The sequence below is a fragment of the Hibiscus syriacus genome, unplaced genomic scaffold, assembly GCF_006381635.1.
Source record: "Hibiscus syriacus cultivar Baekdansim isolate YM2019G1 unplaced genomic scaffold, ASM638163v2 tig00013285_pilon, whole genome shotgun sequence".
Classification (NCBI taxonomy): domain Eukaryota; kingdom Viridiplantae; phylum Streptophyta; class Magnoliopsida; order Malvales; family Malvaceae; genus Hibiscus; species Hibiscus syriacus.
This window is the reverse complement of record NW_024062299.1, coordinates 187,690-207,230: the sequence shown is the minus strand read 5'-3', so window position 1 is coordinate 207,230 and position 19,541 is coordinate 187,690. Positions and strand designations below refer to the sequence as shown.

General features: G+C 38.8%; 2 protein-coding genes and 1 pseudogene across 2 annotated transcripts; all 3 read left to right on the top strand.

Annotated features, from left to right (window-relative positions):
• The first annotated feature begins 32 nt into the window (after positions 1 to 32).
• On the top strand, positions 33 to 2,005 carry LOC120205943 (annotated as a pseudogene).
• A 380-nt stretch (positions 2,006 to 2,385) lies between these two features.
• On the top strand, positions 2,386 to 2,901 carry LOC120205845 (fasciclin-like arabinogalactan protein 14). Its single transcript, XM_039205632.1, has one exon. The coding sequence runs from the start codon at positions 2,386 to 2,388 to the stop codon at positions 2,899 to 2,901; it is 516 nt and encodes a 171-aa protein (XP_039061563.1).
• Positions 2,902 to 4,608: 1,707 nt separating this feature from the next.
• On the top strand, positions 4,609 to 19,232 carry LOC120205844 (fasciclin-like arabinogalactan protein 3). The gene is made up of 2 exons (XM_039205631.1): positions 4,609 to 4,902; positions 18,792 to 19,232. The coding sequence occupies exons 1-2, from the start codon at positions 4,609 to 4,611 to the stop codon at positions 19,230 to 19,232; spliced, it is 735 nt and encodes a 244-aa protein (XP_039061562.1).
• The last annotated feature ends 309 nt before the right edge of the window (positions 19,233 to 19,541 follow it).

The window sequence follows — 19,541 nt, the reverse complement described above, 5'->3', positions numbered from 1 at the left end:
ATATAAAGTAATTCCAATAGGCGCAGGAAACAATGTCACTTCATAATGAAACAATCTACGGCAGTGGAATGGATCAAATGAAAAAACCGACAGAGATCTGTCTTGTATTTCCTCCCAAAGTCACCTCTCCAGGCTTGCCTGCATTGCTTCTTGGAAAACATGGATATGGAAATCTCTTGGACTATTCTGCTCCCAGACTTCAACTCCAGATGATTGTGATCTTCGTTCTCACGCAGATACTTCACAGTCTGTTAAAAAACCTGGGACTTCCATTGTTCATTTCCCAGATTCTTGTAATTGCAGCTCTCATACAGTAATTTTTTTTTCTGATTTTGATGAAGTTCTAATGAAAGGGTCGTCGGCAATCGGCATATTTTCTTAATGCAGGCGGGGATAATACTTGGTCCTACGTTTTTTGGTGACGAATTTTTCTTTGGTTAACATATCGGAGGATAATGTTTCAAATTTGGGGGCGGTGGGAGCCTGGGAGGCTTCGGCATACTGTTCTTTTTGTTTTTAAGTGGTGTGAAGATGGATCTCAGTTTGACATTCAATTCCAGCATGAAGGCCATGTATATCGGTATCCTCACCGTGATTGTGCCTATAATATCTTGTTTGATAACGATTGCGATACGTCAAGGGGGTGGCGATTTGATTTTGAACAGAAGTTTTTTTCTCGCGACGAGGTGTGCCGGGACTTCGTTCCCGGTTATACACTACCTTCTCACGGAGTTGGGAATCCTTAATTCCGAACTCGGTAGACTAGGATTATTGGTTGCGCTTATAGGTGACATGGTGACTCTAGTTCTTACGATGATTGGCATGCGGTTGAAAATATGGATTCTAAATGGAACAAAACAGGTTCTTGTTGATATTGGATGGGCTATGCTTTTTATTGTAATTGCAGCGTTTGTGCTGCGGCCTGCGATGAAATGGATGGTAAAACAGACGAAGGAGACTGGCCGTATAAAAGACGTATGCTTTAAGATCCATCTAAGAAGTATTTATGCTTTAAGAAAAGGGACATCATGAATACCAAACTCAACCAGGAGCTGCGGATGATCGGTTGCATTCACGTACCGGGCAATGTTAACTCTATTATCAGCCTATTGCATGCCTGTTGTCCAACCAGACAGAGCTCCATTGCTCTAGATGTTCTTCACCTTGTCAAGCTCAGTGGACGAGCCACACCGGTTATCATTACTCATGACAAGCCTACGGAAACCATGTTGAACCAACCGTACTCTGAGAACGTCATCGTCGCTTTCAATCGGTTCCAGCGAAACACTTGGGAAGCTGTATCGGTGAAAGCTTTCACGGCCGTCTCACCACCGAATTTGATGTACGAGGATATATGTAAGCTTGCCGTCGACCGGTTCACATCGTTTATAATACTTCCATTTCACCGGAGGTGGTGCATGGACGGGAGCATCGAATCAGAAGATCAAACCATAGAAATCTTAATTTTGACATTCTAGAAAGGGCACCTTGCTCGGTAGGGATCCATCTTGACGTACGCCGCAATCTTAAAAGCTTCAAAGTTAACTCATCATCCTACAACATTGCTGTGATCTTCATGGGGGGACAAGATGATAGAGAGGCTCTAGCGTTAGCTAAACGTATTTCCCAAGACGAAAGTGTTAGTCTTACCGTAATTCATCTCAAAGCCAGGAACAGCTTAGAAGAAACCTTTCGGGCTGAGAATGATCGAATGCTCGATGATGAGTTGTTGAGCGATATCAAAAGAAGCGTAAAGTTAACGTACATTGAGGAACAAGAAAATGATGGAACTGAAACTTCACATTTTCTTCGATCCATTGTGCAAGATTACCAACTTATCATTGTTGGGAGACGATATAAGTGTGAAGATCCTCAAACCTTGGGGCTCGGAGAATGGTGTGAATTTCAAGAAATAGGGATTATTGGGGACTTGCTTTCATCTTCAGATTTTGTTGGCAATTATTTCTCGTTGATTGTTCAACAACGACAGCAAAGGTCTGCTTAAGACCCCATGCGGATGATAATGTAGGACCTGAAGCTTCAAATTTTGTTTATCCATTGTGGAAGATTTTGTTGTGCTTAATGGTGAATTAACGGCAAATATTTAACATTTGAAATATTATAAATAATAATTAATAGCTTAATCTAAGTGTCAACGTGGAGGGGCACCAAAAGGGAAGAGGAATTCTGTTCACAGCCTAAAGACAAGATCTCAGTCTTCTCTAACCTTATTTTAGCCGAAACAAACTCCAAATCCTAAGAATAGTCTTTTCACTGTGCTATAAATTCCAATTCTGGCAGCTCATGTTTCATGCAACAGTTTTCATAGTAATCTTTCTCAAGCAATAAACGATAAAATAAAGTTTGTTTTATAAAGTGTCTCCCATGTCGACTTCTCAACCAGTTTCATTATTCTTCTCCATTTTCCTGGTGCTACTATCAACTTCACATGGATTCAACATCACCGAGATCCTTCAGCCGATCCCCTATTTCGGCATTTTCAATTCCCGTTTGAGTGGTACAGGGTTAGCGGAGGAAATCAACGACATGATATCCGTGACGGTGCTTGTGGTTGCCGACGATAAGTTGCGGTCCTTCAATTACTTAGCGGAGAATGATGTGAAGGAAATCTTAAGCTTCCATGTGGTGTACGGTTACTATGATCTAATGAGGCTGAAAGCGTTGACGACCAGGACAACCCTCCCCACGGTTTACCAAGGATCTACCTTGACTGTCAACTACGATGGGAATGGTACGGTTACCTTTAGAGCTGCCGATTCAGGTCCCGAAATGGATGTCAAGTTGCTCGGCAATGTCCATGCTCAACCCCATAGCATTTCGGTTTTACAGATTGCTAGTACCATAAGGCTTGGCGGACCGCCTTCTGCTCTGACGCAGTAACTACTGTCACTTCCTCTGTATGCTGCTCTAAAAGCTTCCTCACGCGGTTTTCGAAGTTATCAAAAATAAAACCTGCTTAAAGTAACTTATAGTAGTAATAAGTAGAATCAAATTCACTAAAAGTGAGGGAAGATTGAATGTATTTTATCTTCCCCTTATGAGTATGATTCTCCTTTCTTGAATTCTTTGTTAAGGCTTGTCAAAATTCAACAATATCTAAATTTGACTAAAATTCTACTTTTATAAATGAGTTGTACTTTAGTCATCCAAATACCTTAAATATAAAAAAATTTGTCAAAATAAAGATTTTGAAATATATAATAATGCTAAAACATAGAAATTTATTTATAAACATCATGTAAATATACTACTTATAACTTCCCCTCCTAAGAAAACGTTAACACCAGCTCCGGCATCGAGTACTCAAGAGAAGAAGTCCCTATCCCCGACCCCTTCCCTAACCCCTTCTCTAGCCTCAGCCCAGAAGCTGGCTCCTTCTCCAACACTAGTATCGGCCCCAAAGTTGATCCCATCTCTGGCCCCTACCCCTAAGCCAACCCCATCTTTGACCCCTACTCCTAAGCTAATCCCATCTCTAGCCCTGACATCGACCCCTGCTCCTACCACTACCCCTACTACATCCCCGACCCCAACTCTATCCGGGCCATCAATGAATAAAACAACCAACGCACCAGGTGCATCTCCGCGTCATAGAATTAAACCAAACAAAAATGGACCATCTTCATCCAAGACCAACCCGAGCAACAATGCACCATGTTCACCCAAGGCTAAACCGAGCAACAATGCACCATCTTCACCCAAGCATTAATATACCATCTGAAGCCTCACCCGAATTGAACTCGACTACACAACCGATCGCTTCGACACCGGTGGAGTCTAGTGATGAGGGTGACAACATGCATCCTTCAGCAGCATTGCGGCCTAAACCAGAAAGATTATGTTTTCATAATGAGGTAGCTTATAATAGATGTATTCCTTTGGTCATTGTGATTTGTATTTAATCTTAAAAATAAAGATAAACCGGTAAAAAGAATTGCTTATAATAAATGTTTTCCTTTGGTCATTGTGGTGATCATTCTTGCTACTCGCCCAAGAGTTTCGCTTAGTCATTGCACATTAACCTCCATCAACCTAATGCAGAAAACTTTGAAAAAGAAACATCGTCACCAAACTATCATTCTCTAGGTTTCCTTAATGCACCATTGTGTTTCTCCCATTTCAAATATTCCATAGTAGTACTATTATATTTGTAAATCCATCTTCATCAAGGATATCAAAATGGCCATGATAATATAATAGTCTTTCAGTTTGATTAGATAGACCCAAGACAAGATCTCATTGTCTTCTCTAACCTTATTTTAGCCGAAACTGACTCCAAACCCTAAAAATAGACTTTTCATTACGAAACCACATGCTATAAAATCCAATTGTCGCAGCTTTTGGTTCATGCAACGGTTTTCCACAGTAATCTTCCTCAAGAAATAAACAATGAAATAAAATTTGTTTATTAAAGTGTCTCCCATGTCGACTTCAAAACCAGTTACATTCTTCTTCTTCTACATTTTCCTGGTGATATTATCAAATGCGCATGGATTCAACATTACCGAGGTCCTTTAGCCCTTCCCCCATTTCAGCATTTTCAATTCACGTTTGAGTGGTACAGGGTTGGCGGCGGAGATCAACGGCATGATATTCGTGACGGTGCTTATGGTGGCTGATGATCAGTTGCGGTCCTTCAATTACTTAGCAGATGATGATGTGAGGAAAATATTGAGCTACCATGTGGTGTTCGGTTACTACGATCAGACGAGACTGAAAGCATTGACGGCCAGGACCATCCTCCCAACGCTTTACCAAGGATCTACCTTGACTGCCAACTACGATGGGAATGGTGTTGTTACCTTTAGATCAGCCAATGCGGGTCCCGAAATGAATGTTAAATTGATCGGCACTGTTGAAGCTCATCCCCATAGCATTTCAGTTTTATAGATTGCTAGTACCATAAGGCTTGGCGAACCGCCTTCTGCTCCACTGTAGCAACTACTGTCACTTCCGTATGCTGCTCCAAAAGCTTCCCCTCCTAGGAAAATGTTAGCACCCGCACCAGCTTCGGCACCGAGTACTGAAGAGAAGAAGTCCCCAGCTCCGACCCCGACCCCTTCTCTATCCTCGGACTCAAAGTTGAATACTTCTTCGACACCGATACCGATCTCAAAGCTAACCCTATCTCTATCCCCAACCCCTAATCCAACTCCATCTCCGACCCTAACCCCTAAGCTGACCACGTCTCCAACCCCGACCCCTAAACTGACTCTATCTTAGACCCCGACTCCTTCTTCGGCCCGGACACCAAAGGCTATGTTGCAAAAGACGGCTATCGGATAGAGCAAAATCACAACTGATAATTTGAGAAAATAAAAATGAAGATAAAGAAGACACAAAATTTACATGGAAAACCCCTAAATAATATAGGGTAAAAACCACGGGCAACGGTAGAAGAATTTCACTATGAGAAAATAGGAATTACAACTTCTCTATGTCTGCCAAGGAGAAAACAATGATAATTCTATCTTGATAAAAAGGAGAGAAAACAAATCTCAAGAAACTCTCTAAATTCTCTAGTATTGGAAGAAAGCTAGAATGCTTTGGGATGGTTTTGAAGCTAAATGAGCTAGGGTATTTATAGTTGAAACTTAAGGATTAATTTGTAAATATCCTAAATTTTAGGGATTAAATTTAGTAATTATCCCTTTATTTTTTCAACAATTTGGTTGCCTAAATTTGACTATATTAGACGCCCAAAACCATTTTTCCAGCTGCCCCATGTGCTTTGATTTTTCAACAATCTCCCACTTGAAGATTTAATTGGAACAATCATATCTTCACACCATTCTTTCTACCTTGTACCTTCATGTTGCTTACGTCTCTGACAGGCCACAAGAGGATAGACACCAGGTAAATTTATCAACATTGATTGTCTTCGTCATGAAATATGATATATTGTCTTTGGTATGGATCTTCTGCATATCTATCGTCCATTCTTCCACATTTTCACGAATGAAGTGGTACTGAACTCGTATATGTTTGTCCTTGAATGAAATGTTGGATTCATTTCTAGATGCAAGGCGCTTTGACTGTCACAAAACAGAGAAACGTGCTCTTGATTGTGCCCAAGCTCCTCCAATAACATCTTCAACCAAATTGCTTCTTTACTGGCTTGGGTAGCTGCTACATATTCTGCCTCTGTTTTAGATGTAGCCACAACTGACTGTAATTTTGAAACCCAGCTTACAGCTCCACTAGCAATTTTAAACACATATCCTGTAGTAGATTTGTTTTTATCCAAATCCCCTGCATAGTCAGAATTAACATACCCATTGATAAGTAAATTTGATCCTCCGTAACATAATGCAACATTTGAGGTCCCTTTGATATATCTCAGGATCCTCTTTACTGTATTCCAATGCTCTTTGATTGGATTCTCCATGTACCGACTAACTGCTCCCACTACTTGTGTAATGTCTGGTCTTGTGTATATCATAGCGAACATTAAACTTCCCACTACTGATGCATACGGTACTTGAGACATCTTTATCCTCTCTTCTTCACTGCTAGGACTCATATTGGAGGATGATTTGAATTTAATAAAAAGAGGGGTAGAAATTGGCTTACAATCTTGCATGTTGAATCGTGACAAGATATTCTTAAAGTAATTCTTTTGTGAAAGCCAAATCTTCCTATTACTTCTATCTCGGTGAATTTGCATCCCTAGAATCTTGTTTGATGAACCCAAGTCCTTCATTTCAAATTCCCTAGCCAGTTGTGCCTTCAATTCTTCAATATGATCTTTGTTGGGTCCTGCAACCAACATGTCATCTACATACAACAGCAATATAACAAAATCGTTATCACCAGACCTCTTGAAATAAGAACAAGGGTCTGCATTAAGTCTATTATATCCAAGGCACATAATGAAGGAATCAAATCTCTTATACCAACACATCGACGCCTGCTTTAGACTGTACAGAGATTTGTTCAACCTGTAAACAAAGTTCTTCTTTTCTTTTTCTTCAAAAACCTTCAGGCTGGAGCATGTAAATCTCTTCTTTAAGATTTCCATGAAGAAAAGTTGTTTTAACATCTAGCTGCTCTAGATGTAAGTTCAATGTAGCACACATTGCCAAAACTACTCGAACTGTTGTTAGTCTAACCACATGAGAAAAGATTTCATTGAAATTAATACATTCTTTTTTAGCATATCATTTGACCACCAATCTTGCATGATACCTCTTCACTTGATCGTAACCATTTTACTTGATTTTGAAGACCTATTTGTTACCAATTGGCTTCCTTCCTTGTGGCAGTGGCATAAGGTCCCATGTATTATTTTTATGAAGGGCTTCAATTTCTTCTTGCATCGCCATCATCCATAATGAAGCATCTGAGTTATTGCCTCCTGGTATGTTGATGGCTCACCGTCCTCTGTTAAAAGGCAATATGCAATATTTCCTTCTAACATAATATGATCAATTGGGACGTCTTCTCACACGATCTGATTGACGAGTTGTTGGCGCAGAACTCTCTAGTTCTTGTTCATCATGTGCTGGTTCTGCTTCTGAAGAATCTCCTTGTTCAACCTCCTTTTCCACATGTATTTGTGTAGTCTCTGACTTTTCAACGCTATCATCGTCTTCTTTTCTTTGTATTTTATCTTTTACAAAGATAACATCCTTGCTGATGATCACTTTGCGGGCAGTGGGATCCCACAATTGATACCCCTTGACTCCATCAGCATACCCCAAGAATTTGTATTTCCTGGATTTTAGATTCAACTTTGAAATTTCTTGGGAGTTGTACATCGCGTACGCTATACTTCCAAATACATGGAGGTTTGAATAATCAGCTGGTTTACCAGTCCACATCTCTATTGGTGTCTTTAGCTCTATTACAGTTGATGGAGCTCGATTCACCAAATAACAGGTGGTATTGACTGCTTCTGCCCAGAAAGATTTTTCTAGGCTTGCATCTCTCAACATTGCTCTTGTTCTTCCTAACAAGGTTTTGTTCATCCGCTCTGCCACTCTATTTTGTTGAGGAGTGTTAGCCACTGTGAACTATCTTTTGATGTATTCTTTCTTGCAAAAGTCATCAAATTTTTTGCTTGTGTATTCTCCTCCATTATCTGTTCTGAAACACTTGATCTTATTTCCAGAATCAAGTTCCACCCACGCTTTGAAGTTTTTGAAAGTTGAAAACACATCTGTCTTCTTCTTAATAGGGTACACCTAACATCTCCTGGAGTAGTCATCAATAAATGAGACAAAGTACTTTGCTCCGCCTAGGGATGTAACTGGTGCTTTCCATACGTCAGAGTAAACCAATTCTATAACACTTTTGCCTCTGGAATTTGATGTGTTGAATTTCAACCGGTGCTGCTTACTTGTTATGCAATGCTCACACAAAGTAAGTGATATATTTGTTAACCCCAAAGTAGCTTTTGCTCCACAAGGACTTTCATTCCTTGTTCTGACATGTGTCCAAGTTTCTGATGCCATAGCATTGCAGAATCTAAACTACATGAGGCAATAGAGGCTTCTGCTTCTAGCAAAGTCTCTCCCTTCAGCATATACAAGTTTCCTGCTATCTTTTCGCCTTTCACCACCACAAGCGCTCCACGGAACACCTTAATGATTCCTTTCTGTGTTTTAATTTTGCTTTCATTATTATCCAACAATCCGTAGGATAATAAATTTGTCTCAGGCCTTTCACGTGCCGTACATTTCGAACAACTTTAATTGTTTCATCATACATATTCAATTTGATGGTTCCCACGCCAACGATCTCTAAGGCGTGATCATTGCAACTATACACATATCCTCCTAAGACAGGTTCATAATGATGGAACCATTATCTTCTTGAGGTCATGTGATATGTTGCTCCTGAATCAATGAGCCATATATCTGCAAATATTTTTCTGCCTTCCACGGTGGTTGACGCTTCACAACATAGAGCATCTCCATCATCTGAAGTGTTTGCGGTATTGCCTTGTGGATTGAAGTTTTTATTTAGACTCCAACAATCATTCTTCAAGTGACCCTTCTTTCCATAGTTATAACACTTTAAATTCTTCTTACATCTCGACTTAGATCTACCATGTTTGTGACTGCTGCTTTGGCCACGTTCCATTGATCTCCCTCTCATCGTTGTCAACGCTTCTGCTTGTTGCAGATTTACTTGTCTGTCTTCCTTGTTCTTGCACCGATTTTCTTCTTGTAGAACAGCAGCTGCAACGTCATCGAAGACTAGACTGGTGACTATTGTTTGTCAAGTTGATGATGAGTTGATCATACGAATCAGGTAGACTTTGAAGTAGAAGTTCAGCACGTTATTGTTCTCCTATTGTACATCTTAAGGTTGTAAGCTGAGAAAATAACGTGTTCAGCGTGTTTAAGTACTCCGTCACTGAAGTAGATTCTGGCATCCGGAGAGTACAATTTCCTCTTAAGGAAAATTTTATTGTGCAACGATGTAGCCTCGTACAATTTGGTGAGATGATCCTATATCTCCTTAGTTGTCTTCTTCTCCTCGATACTTGACAATACTTCATCTGCTAATGCTAGATGAAAGTTTGTCATAACATTCTTGTCCATTTCGATCTATTTGTTGTCATCTGTGAAATCCACCGACCTTTCACTGATAGCTGCTAGACAACCGTCTTTCCTCAGGATGGCCTTTATCTTTAATTTCCACAATGAGAAATTTCACCCATTGAATTTTTCAATATCAAATTTCGTTACCATAACTTCTTTTACGGATAGCTCCCACTATTTCACTATCATGAATAGTTCTCTGGAACCATCAAAGAATGGGTAATATCTTCTTACTTTCTTATGTTAGATGATCCATCTTTTGGTAGCAACCACAAAGACAATAAGCAGATATTACACACTCAAATCTAACTCTGATACCAATTGTTGCGGAAGACGGCTATCGGATAGAGCAAAATCACAACTGATAATTTGAGAAAATAAAAATGAAGATAAATAAGATACAAAATTTACGTGGAAAACCCTTAAATAATATAGGGTAAAAATCACGGGCAACGGTAAAATAATTTCACTATGAGAAAATAGGAATTACAACTTCTCTCTGTCTACCAAGGAGAAAACAATGATAACTCTCTCTTGATAAAAAGGAGAAAACAAATCTCAATAAACTCTCTAAATTCTCTAGTATTGGAAGAAAGCTAGAATGCTTTGGGATGGTTTTGAAGCTAAATGAGCTAGGGTATTTATAGTTGAAACTTAAGGACTAATTTGTAAATACCCTAAATTTTAGGGATTAAATTTAGTAATCATCCCTTTATTTTTTTCAACAATTTGGTTGCCTAAATTTGACTATATTAACATCCCAAAACCATTTTTCCAGCCGCCCCATGTGCTTTTATTTTTCAACAGGCTACCCCTTCCCTGGCCCCGACTGTGTCGATGTCATCTTCGAATAAAACAAGAAAAGCACCGCGTGCATCCCGACATCGTAAAACTAAACCAAGAAGCAATTGACCATCTTCATCCCAGATGAAACCGAGCAACAATTCACCATCTTCACCCAAGACCAAATCGAGTAACAATGCACGTGTAGATGCTCGTTTCTGTCCGGGGCCAAGTCGGAGCAGACCCGAAGCAATGAGAGCCCAGATGAGCCCAAACTAGATGGAGGTCCATCTCAAGCCCGATGGACAGCAGCGACATGCTAAAGATGAGAGAAATTGGGGTCAGTTTTTAGCAGTTAAAATTAACCACTAGATAGAGAGTGGGGGCCAGTTTTGAGAGAGTTTAACCACTAGAAACTATCAATTAATCGTGGAGAGGGAACCAGAATTATTAAGCATCACAGGCAAAAAAACGAGGGAAAATGAGGATTCTACACACAAGAGAGGAAAAGCACAAAAGATTTTTTTTCCCTTTTCATTCGTTTTACACAGCAAAAATAACATATAAAAACAATGTAAACAATATTTTTCCGGTATTCAAAGATCAATCGGTGTAACAGTGGTCTTCCTTATCTTTTCCGAAAACAATACAAGCAATCCATAAACAGGTTATTTTCCTTGTTTTTTTTTCTTCTTCGAAATATTCAGTAATGCTATGTGCGGTTTATTATTTTGCATTCAAAACATAGAAAATAGAGAGAAATTTGCCTAATCTATTTGTTGTCGGAGTCGGGGCTTGCATGCATATGAGAGGCTCGGTTTTAATTTTAAATCTAAGTAAAGAGGGAATGTGTTGTTGGTCGATTTCATGTTTAGTCTGGGCATTTGGTTCGATGCGTTATGAATCGGTAAAAGAGAGGGGTTTGGACAGAGAGTTTTTGAGTGCCATGGAAACCTCATCGGGGCTTAGCAAAGGGTGTGACCATGGTGGTCACCATGATTTTTGTTTGAGCTTTCTGTTTAGCGTAGAGGATGAGATGAGCAGAGAAGAGAAAGGGAGTAAGAGGCTGCATTTTTTCTGTTTAGGTTAGGGTTACCATTTGTGCTTAAGGGTAGTATTTATTTTAAGATTTTAGGTCTAATTGAACTGTACCCCCTCAAAAATTGCATGTTTTAATGTTTATATCATGGCTCTGTGTTGTTTTTAATATTATTTGAACATTAGTTCGTAACTATTATATATGTTTATATTGAATATATTTTAATTATTATGTTATGCGTTTTTATTTATTTATTTGCACAATAGTGCGTAAGTGTTATATATATTATATTAACTAAGCTTTAGTTATTATATTGTACGTTATTTCTATATACCCTATATTGCATACGTTTAATTTACATATTATATTATTAAATAGGTGCATGTAATTTTTGTATGAATATGTTACTTTGCATGATAGCTCTTTTTGTATTCTTCAATGTATATGTGATCATATGACATTTTTTCTACAATTTGTATGGTACCCTCATGGGCATAACTCGACCTATTACATAATCGGACTAAGGGTAATACCCTTTTAATTTAAAATTGTTTCGAGTGGCCTGTCTTAACTGATTAGAGGGCCGTTTTGTCGATTTTAAATTAAAAGTGTATCCCAAAAGTGAAACCAAAAATTGATTCGTCACCTAAAATTTGGGAATGAAAGAAAAAGGAAATGTTTGTTTATTTAAATTTATCGAGAAAAGGTTGTTATAACTTTTAAGATCTGATCTCGACATTTGTAAATAATCGAACATTCTTTATCTTTCTAAAACGACTCGGTAATTTTAATTTAATTTATTTGAGTGCTTTTGAATATTTTAAATTTACATTTTTATTTTATGGGATCAAAAATCAAATTGAATTCGAATTTGTAAAGTTCGATGCAAGGACGTTAATTAATCCATTAGGTACCGATTTAGGGCGTTGTGGGGGTGCTAATCCTTCCCCACACGTAACCGACTCCCGAACTCAGATTTTGGTAACGCATACCTTAATTTGTTGTTTTAATTAAAATTAATTTTTATTTAAAATAGCAAGCATTTTTGGGTGTCCAATCACACCCTAATCAAAGATTGGTGGCGACTCTTCGAACTGTATTTTTCGATCGTAAAGGAAATTCAAAAATTTTCAAAACGAGAGTTTTAAAATTCGCATTGGTTTTTAAATTAAAAAGAGACAAGAATTAATGTGGTTTTTTTACTCTCACTTTTTCACCTTTCAGAAAAAAATCGTTTCGACAGCTTGGCGACTCCGCTGGGGATTTTTTTTAGAGAGTCAGGCCGATAGTCGATTAATTAATTGTCTTTGCAATTGAAAATTATAAATTCGATTTAATTTGGTTTTTGATCCATTGTTTGGTTTTCAATAATTTTTGTTTGTATTTTGATTTCTTTAATTTAATTCGATTGACAATTAAATAGTTGTACTAATCTGTTTGCTAATGGTTTCAGATTAATTGTGTGAATTTAGGAAATTTTAAGTGTTTTTATTGTGTTTTTCGCTTTTCCTCACACACTGCACAGTTGCATTATCATAACATGAGCTAAAACCCCGCTCTGTCCTATTTAAGTAGGAGTGAGAGACTATGCCCTCGTGTGGTTTTCACCTCCGCATGGGATAGTAGATCGCTCCTGGAGCTCACGCCTTATGGTCCTCGTGATGGTAATCACCTCCGCATGGACATAAGGAGGTGTGTTCCCTCGAAATTGAACTCGATCCCCTAAAGCCTGTGATGGGCCAGGATTAAGGGTTCGGCAGCCCAAGGGGGCACCGACAAGGACAATTCGAGAACCTATTGCTTTAGAACCTAACCCGGCATATAGTGAACGTAGAGCCTGAACTTAGGTTGAACCAAACCCGAACCTTAAGAATCCCGTGAGGAGGGTACACAAGGAAAAGCTTTTTTGAGTCATTTATTTTCATTTTTCGAACAAGCATGCGAACTAGATATCATGCGGTTAGGTTTATTTTTTTGAATAAGCATGCGAATTAGATATCATGCGGTTAGGATTTCTTTTTGTGGATAACAAAGCATGGGGGTAGATATCATGTTGGGTAGGATCTGATAAAGCATGATGGGGTAGTCAGCATATGTGGGTAGGATTTTTGAACAAATTATTATCCTGACTTAATTGCTTCATGTTTACTAACCGACCTTTTGTTGTTTTTGCCTTGTTTCTTTTCTATTTTGCATTGCACTGTCCATTACATGGTGTTGATTTGGGGTCGATGTCCATATAGAAGGCCAGTAATATGGAACGAACGGTTCAGAAAGAGGTTGAGGACAATGCAGATGTTCTGAGGTGGTCGGAACAGTTCCAATTGACCAATGGAGACAGCATGATGCCTGGATATGTGTCAGAGTTATTTGGTTACACTCACATCAACGTACGTCAGAATGATCTGAGTGAGCTAAGAGAGATATGGGGAAGATGGGAAGCAGCCAATAAGGAGATATTTTATCAGTTGTACGGCGACATTCCTTATCTTCTTGATGTTCCTATTGACCGAAATCTGTTTAGAGCATTGGCGCAGTTCTGGAACCCGGCTTATAGCTGTTTCACATTTGGTAGAGTAGACCTGACACCAACAATAGAGGAGTATCAAGCTTTGGTCCGTTGTCCGAGGTCCCAAATGGATAGAATATATACCAAGTTGCCAGTCACTCCTTCATTTAAGAAGAAATTACTATTGATGACCGGAATGAGTGAAGATTGGGTAGTCAGAAACATTAAGAAGAAGGGAGACAGTGAGTGCATCTCTTGGGCTGCTCTGAAAGAAGTAATTGCTCATCATCCTGATAAGAGAAAGAAGCTTAACTTGTTTGCTTTAGGGATTTATGGGCTCGTTATTTTTCCAAAAGTGCTAGGATATGTAGACGTATCAGTCGTTGACCTGTTTGAAAGATTAGACAAGCGCGTGGATCCTGTTCTAGCTATTCTAGCTGAGACATTCCGGTCTTTGAGTTCTTGTAGGCGTGAGGGAGAAGGACGCTTTATAGGATGTGCGCCTTTGCTGCTAGTGTGGATGCTGAGTCATTTCAAACATGTTGAAAGGGCACCAGGACGAGTATTTCTAGACGGTTTCTCACATTTGAAGGATTTTCTTTCTAAAGAGTGGCCTGGGGGTTTTGCCGAAGAAAAATGGATGGTCATCTTCAAGGATATCAGAGATGGAGATATTTTGTGGCAAGCTTCGTGGAATACCTCTTCGGATATACTTTACCGATGTGGAGAGCGAGATTGGGTTTCTTTGCCAGGTATATGGGGTTCTGTTGGGTATGCACCGCTACTAGTTTCCAGACAGTATGGATCGAGGCAGTTCATCCCAGCCACGTTGGACTTGGTAGGATCGGATTTTGCATTCAAAGGAGATCAGTATAAGGGTAAAGTTAAAGAGGTTGCTGAGGCTTGGAAGCATACTCGTCGTGTGAATCTGTTCACTTATGATCTCGAGTTATCTCAAGAGTACGAGCAGTGGAGAAGCGGTCGAGTAAACGACAACATCCTGATAGTGAATCCTGAAAATATTCAGCCGGTGGAGGAACAGTTAAGAGTGGTGCCATCTTCATTAGAGTTAGCCAAGCGCGATTTCGAAGCAGAACGGAGACAATGGAGAATGACTTTACAGAAGCTAGAAGATGAAGTGTATCAAAAGGGATTGGAGATTGACACTCAGAAGAGTAGAGCAGATCGAATTGAAAAAGTAGAGAAACAACTTCGGCTAGACTTTGACGATCTTTGGTCAACTTATCAGCGAATGGTAAAAGCTCAGACAGGTTCTAGCTCGAGTAAGTCATCTGTCGAATGGAGGCAAGATGTGGCGAGCCTCAAAAGAGTAGCCGGAGATAGTCAATAAGAGCTCAAGCAAAGCAGGCACCAAGTGAAGATTTTATCGAAAGAAAATGATTCTTTAGAGCAGCGGTTACAAGAGAGTCAAGCCCAGAATGAGAAGTTGAAGGGGAAAATTTCAAGTTTAGAGACTGCATTACGACGATACCGAAACAGGGAAGGTAGCTCGAGCCAAGGGGATGTTGAAAGTCTGAAAAAACAAGTGAGCAAGCTTGAAGCCATGGTTCAAGAGTTTCAGAGGCAAGCAAATGAGCTATCAATAGTTCCTTATGAGGGGGATATACAGTGGTGTTTTCGATGGGAGCGAGCTCAGGCGAGAGTTAAGCAAAGAAAGGACTTTATTGCTTGTTACCTAGAACACGCGCGGGGAATAGCTCAATATTTGGTCATTCTATCTGAGGAAGCTGCTGATGTGACTGAAGAACTAGATCCTGAGGCTGAAGAAAACCAGAAGATTGTAGAGTTACTAGCACACGTACAAGAAATAGGAGAGATGGTGCAGATTTATTTGTGATATGTTTCAACTTTGTAATTGAACGTCGTTCTAATATAAAGAGTTGTTCTAAGGAGTCGTTCCAGGATCAACACCCTGCATTTTGCATATGCATTTTTAATACATTTAAATTTTTACATAACATTTTATTCATTCATAATCATATGTTTCATATTCATTAATAAATATCAGCGATAACAAAATGACTCTGTGACAGAGTAATACTGGAAAATCCCAAGCATACCTACAGAACCAGGAAGAAAGTTATGGAGGACAAACTTGCCCAAATTGAGAAGGCTCAGTTGGAGTTACAAGATAATATCAAGAAAATGCAAGAAGATATGATTAATGCCCAAAAGGAGATGTTTGCCAAGTTTGTGAGTATGTTGGAAGGAAGAAATCCAGAACATGGGAAAAGCCCTATGCCAGAAGGTGTAACTGAAGACCCACTTCATCATCCAGAGTTAACCCCAGAACAATCTCAGAATGTTCAAGTGACCCCAGTTCATGTCGGGAAGGTGCACATTAATCCAGTCGGTGCTTCTGTTAACGTACAGCCTGGATCTAGTTCATATCAGGAAGAACATCAATATCATCAAGTTTCGGACCTTGATGAAGAAGCCAAGAAGGACCAAAACAATCTGTTGGAAGAGAAATGGAAGCAGTTAGAAAGAGAGGTCAGAGCCATGAAGGAATATACCAGTGTCTATGGATTTGACGCAAAGGAGTTAAGTCTAGTTCCTGATCTGGTCTTGCCTCCAAAGTTTAAAGTTCCTGACTTTGAAAAGTTTGATGGTACTAGGTGTCCCTCTGCGCATATCACGATGTTTTGTAGGAAGATGACCTGATACATAGGGGACAATCAATTGTTGATACACTGCTTTCAGGAAAGCTTAACTGGCTCGGCAATCCGGTGGTATAACCAGCTGAGTAGAGCTAATATTAAATCATGGAAAGACTTGGCTAAGTCATTTCTTGAGCAATACAAACATGTAAAAGATGTCAGACCTAACAGGATGATGTTACAAGGAATGGAAAAGAAGTCTAACGAGAGTTTTAGACAATATGCTCAAAGATGGAGAGATGTAGCAGTGCAAGTCCACCCGCCATTGGAAGAGGAGGAAACAAATATGCTTTTTGTCAACACCTTAAAGGCTCCTTTTTTCTCGCATCTTATCGGTAATCCTTATCGAAGTTTTGCTGATGTGGTTACAGCAGGAGAAATGATTGAAATGGCGATTAAGAGTGGAAAGCTCGAAGGAGGAGAGTCTAGTAAGAGGCCACCAACGAGGAAAAAAGAAAACAAAGTCAGTAATGTGAGGCAGTACGATTCTAATAACATCACTGTTTCCCGTCCTCAAGGAGCAGGGTCATCGACACAAAATGACAATAGACAAGGGGCAAGGGACCAGATGAGAGAGAGGCCTCAATTTGACCCCCATCCCGATGACTTATAAGGAATTGTTTCAGATTTTGTATGATCGGCATGTGGTTTCGCCGTATCACGTGACACCAATACAACCTCCTTTTCCCAAATGGTATGATGTTAGTGCTCAGTGTGAGTACCATGCAGGGAACCCTGGGCATTACATTGAGAATTGTACTGCTTTTAAGAAGGTTGTCCAAGCTTTGAGAACGAGGAATGTCATCAACTTTGGTGACAGTGAGCAGCCAAATATAGCTCAGAATCCGTTGCCAAGCCATGCAGGGGCAGGAGTTAACGCGATTACTGAAGAGAAAGGAAAGAGAATTGTAAGGAATGTTAGTGAGGTGGTATCACCCATGAGTTGGGTGTGGTGCCAGATGGTCAAGGTAGGATTGTTGAAGAGAAGAGAAAGGGAGTAAGAGGCTGCAGAGAAGAGCAAAGGAGTAAGAGGTTGCATTTTTTCTGTTTAGGTTAGGGTTACCATTTGTGCTTAAGGGTAGTATTTATTTTAAGATTTTAGGTCTAATTGAACTGTACCCCCTCAAAAATTGCATGTTTTAATGTTTATATCATGGCTCTATGTTGTTTTTAATATCATTTGAACATTAGTTCGTAACTATTATATATGTTTATATTGAATATATTTTAATTATTATGTTATGCGTTTTTATTTATTTATTTGCACAATAGTGCGTAAGTGTTATATATATTATATTAACTAAGCTTTAGTTATTATATTGTACGTTATTTCTATATACCCTATATTGCATACGTTTAATTTACATATTATATTATTAAATAGGTGCATGTAATTTTTGTTAGCTCTTTTTGTATTCTTCAATGTATATGTGATCATATGACATTTTTTCTACAATTTGTATGGTACCCTCATGGGCATAACTCGACCTATTACATAATCGGACTAAGGGTAATACCCTTTTAATTTAAAATTGTTTCGAATGGCCTGTCTTAACTGATTAGAGGGTCGTTTTGACGATTTTAAATTAAAAGTGTATCCCAAAAGTGAAACCAAAAATTGATTCGTCACCTAAAATTTGGGAATGAAAAAAAAGGAAATGTTCGTTTATTTAAATTTATCGAGAAAAGGTTGTTATAACTTTTAAGATCTGATCTCGACATTTGTAAATAATCGAACATTCTTTATCTTTCTAAAACGACTCGGTAATTATAATTTAATTTATTTGAGTGCTTTTGAATATTTTAAATTTACATTTTTATTTTATGGGATCAAAAATCAAATTGAATTCGAATTTGTAAAGTTCAATGCAAGGACGTTAATTAATCGATTAGGTACCGATTTAGGGCGTTGTGGGGGTGCTAATCCTTCCCCACACGTAACCGACTCCCGAACTCGGATTTTGGTAACGCAGACCTTAATTTGTTGTTTTAATTAAAATTAATTTTTATTTAAAATAGCAAGCATTTTTGGGTGTCCAATCACACCCTAATCAAATATTGGTGACGACTCTTCGAACTGTATTTTTCGATCGTAAAGGAAATTCAAAAATTTTCAAAACGAGAGTTTTAAAAATCGCATTGGTTTTTAAATTAAAAAGAGACAAGAATTAATGTGGTTTTTTTACTCTCACTTTTTCACCTTTCAGAAAAAAATCGTTTCGACAGCACGATCAACACCTAATGATGAATCAAGCAACAATGCACCATCTCCGTCCAACGCTAACTCAATCAACAATGCACCACCTCCACCCAAGGTTAAACCAAGCATTAATGCACTATCTCCATCCAAGGCTAAACCAAGCACTAATCCACCATCTGAATCTCCATCCAAATCGAAGTCGAGCCTGACTACACAGTCGTCCGTTGCACCAACAGAGGATTATAATGGCGAATATGACAGCGTCCAGCCTTCAGTAACATCGCCGCTTAAACCATCTAGCAATACACCACCACCAGCCCCAACAACTTCTATTGAAGCTCCAGCTTCTGCTAAATCTACTGCACCCGAACGTCTAAGTTCTGGGAATTATCTTGCTTCAGTGCTTATGATTCTCATTGCTGCTCGGTTCTTGTTTAACATTATTTGATAGATTGGTTAGTTTGTTTCTTGGATTTTAATCTTTGGGTTGTAATCATCTACCATGATGACATTTTCCAATCTTTAATAAATTTGAGTGGCGACCTAAAGAAAAAAATGCATTGGCTAGTCATCATTACTCGACTCCACAAATCTCAATTCAAATAAAAAAAACATTATCTTCGTATACATTAATGATAAAAAGATAAACATGCGATACATATATATCTTCATCTTAAATTATTCGATCAATACAATATCTTATCTCATCATTTAATGAAACCCCGATCTTGTTAAATAGAACTTGATAAAATGGTGT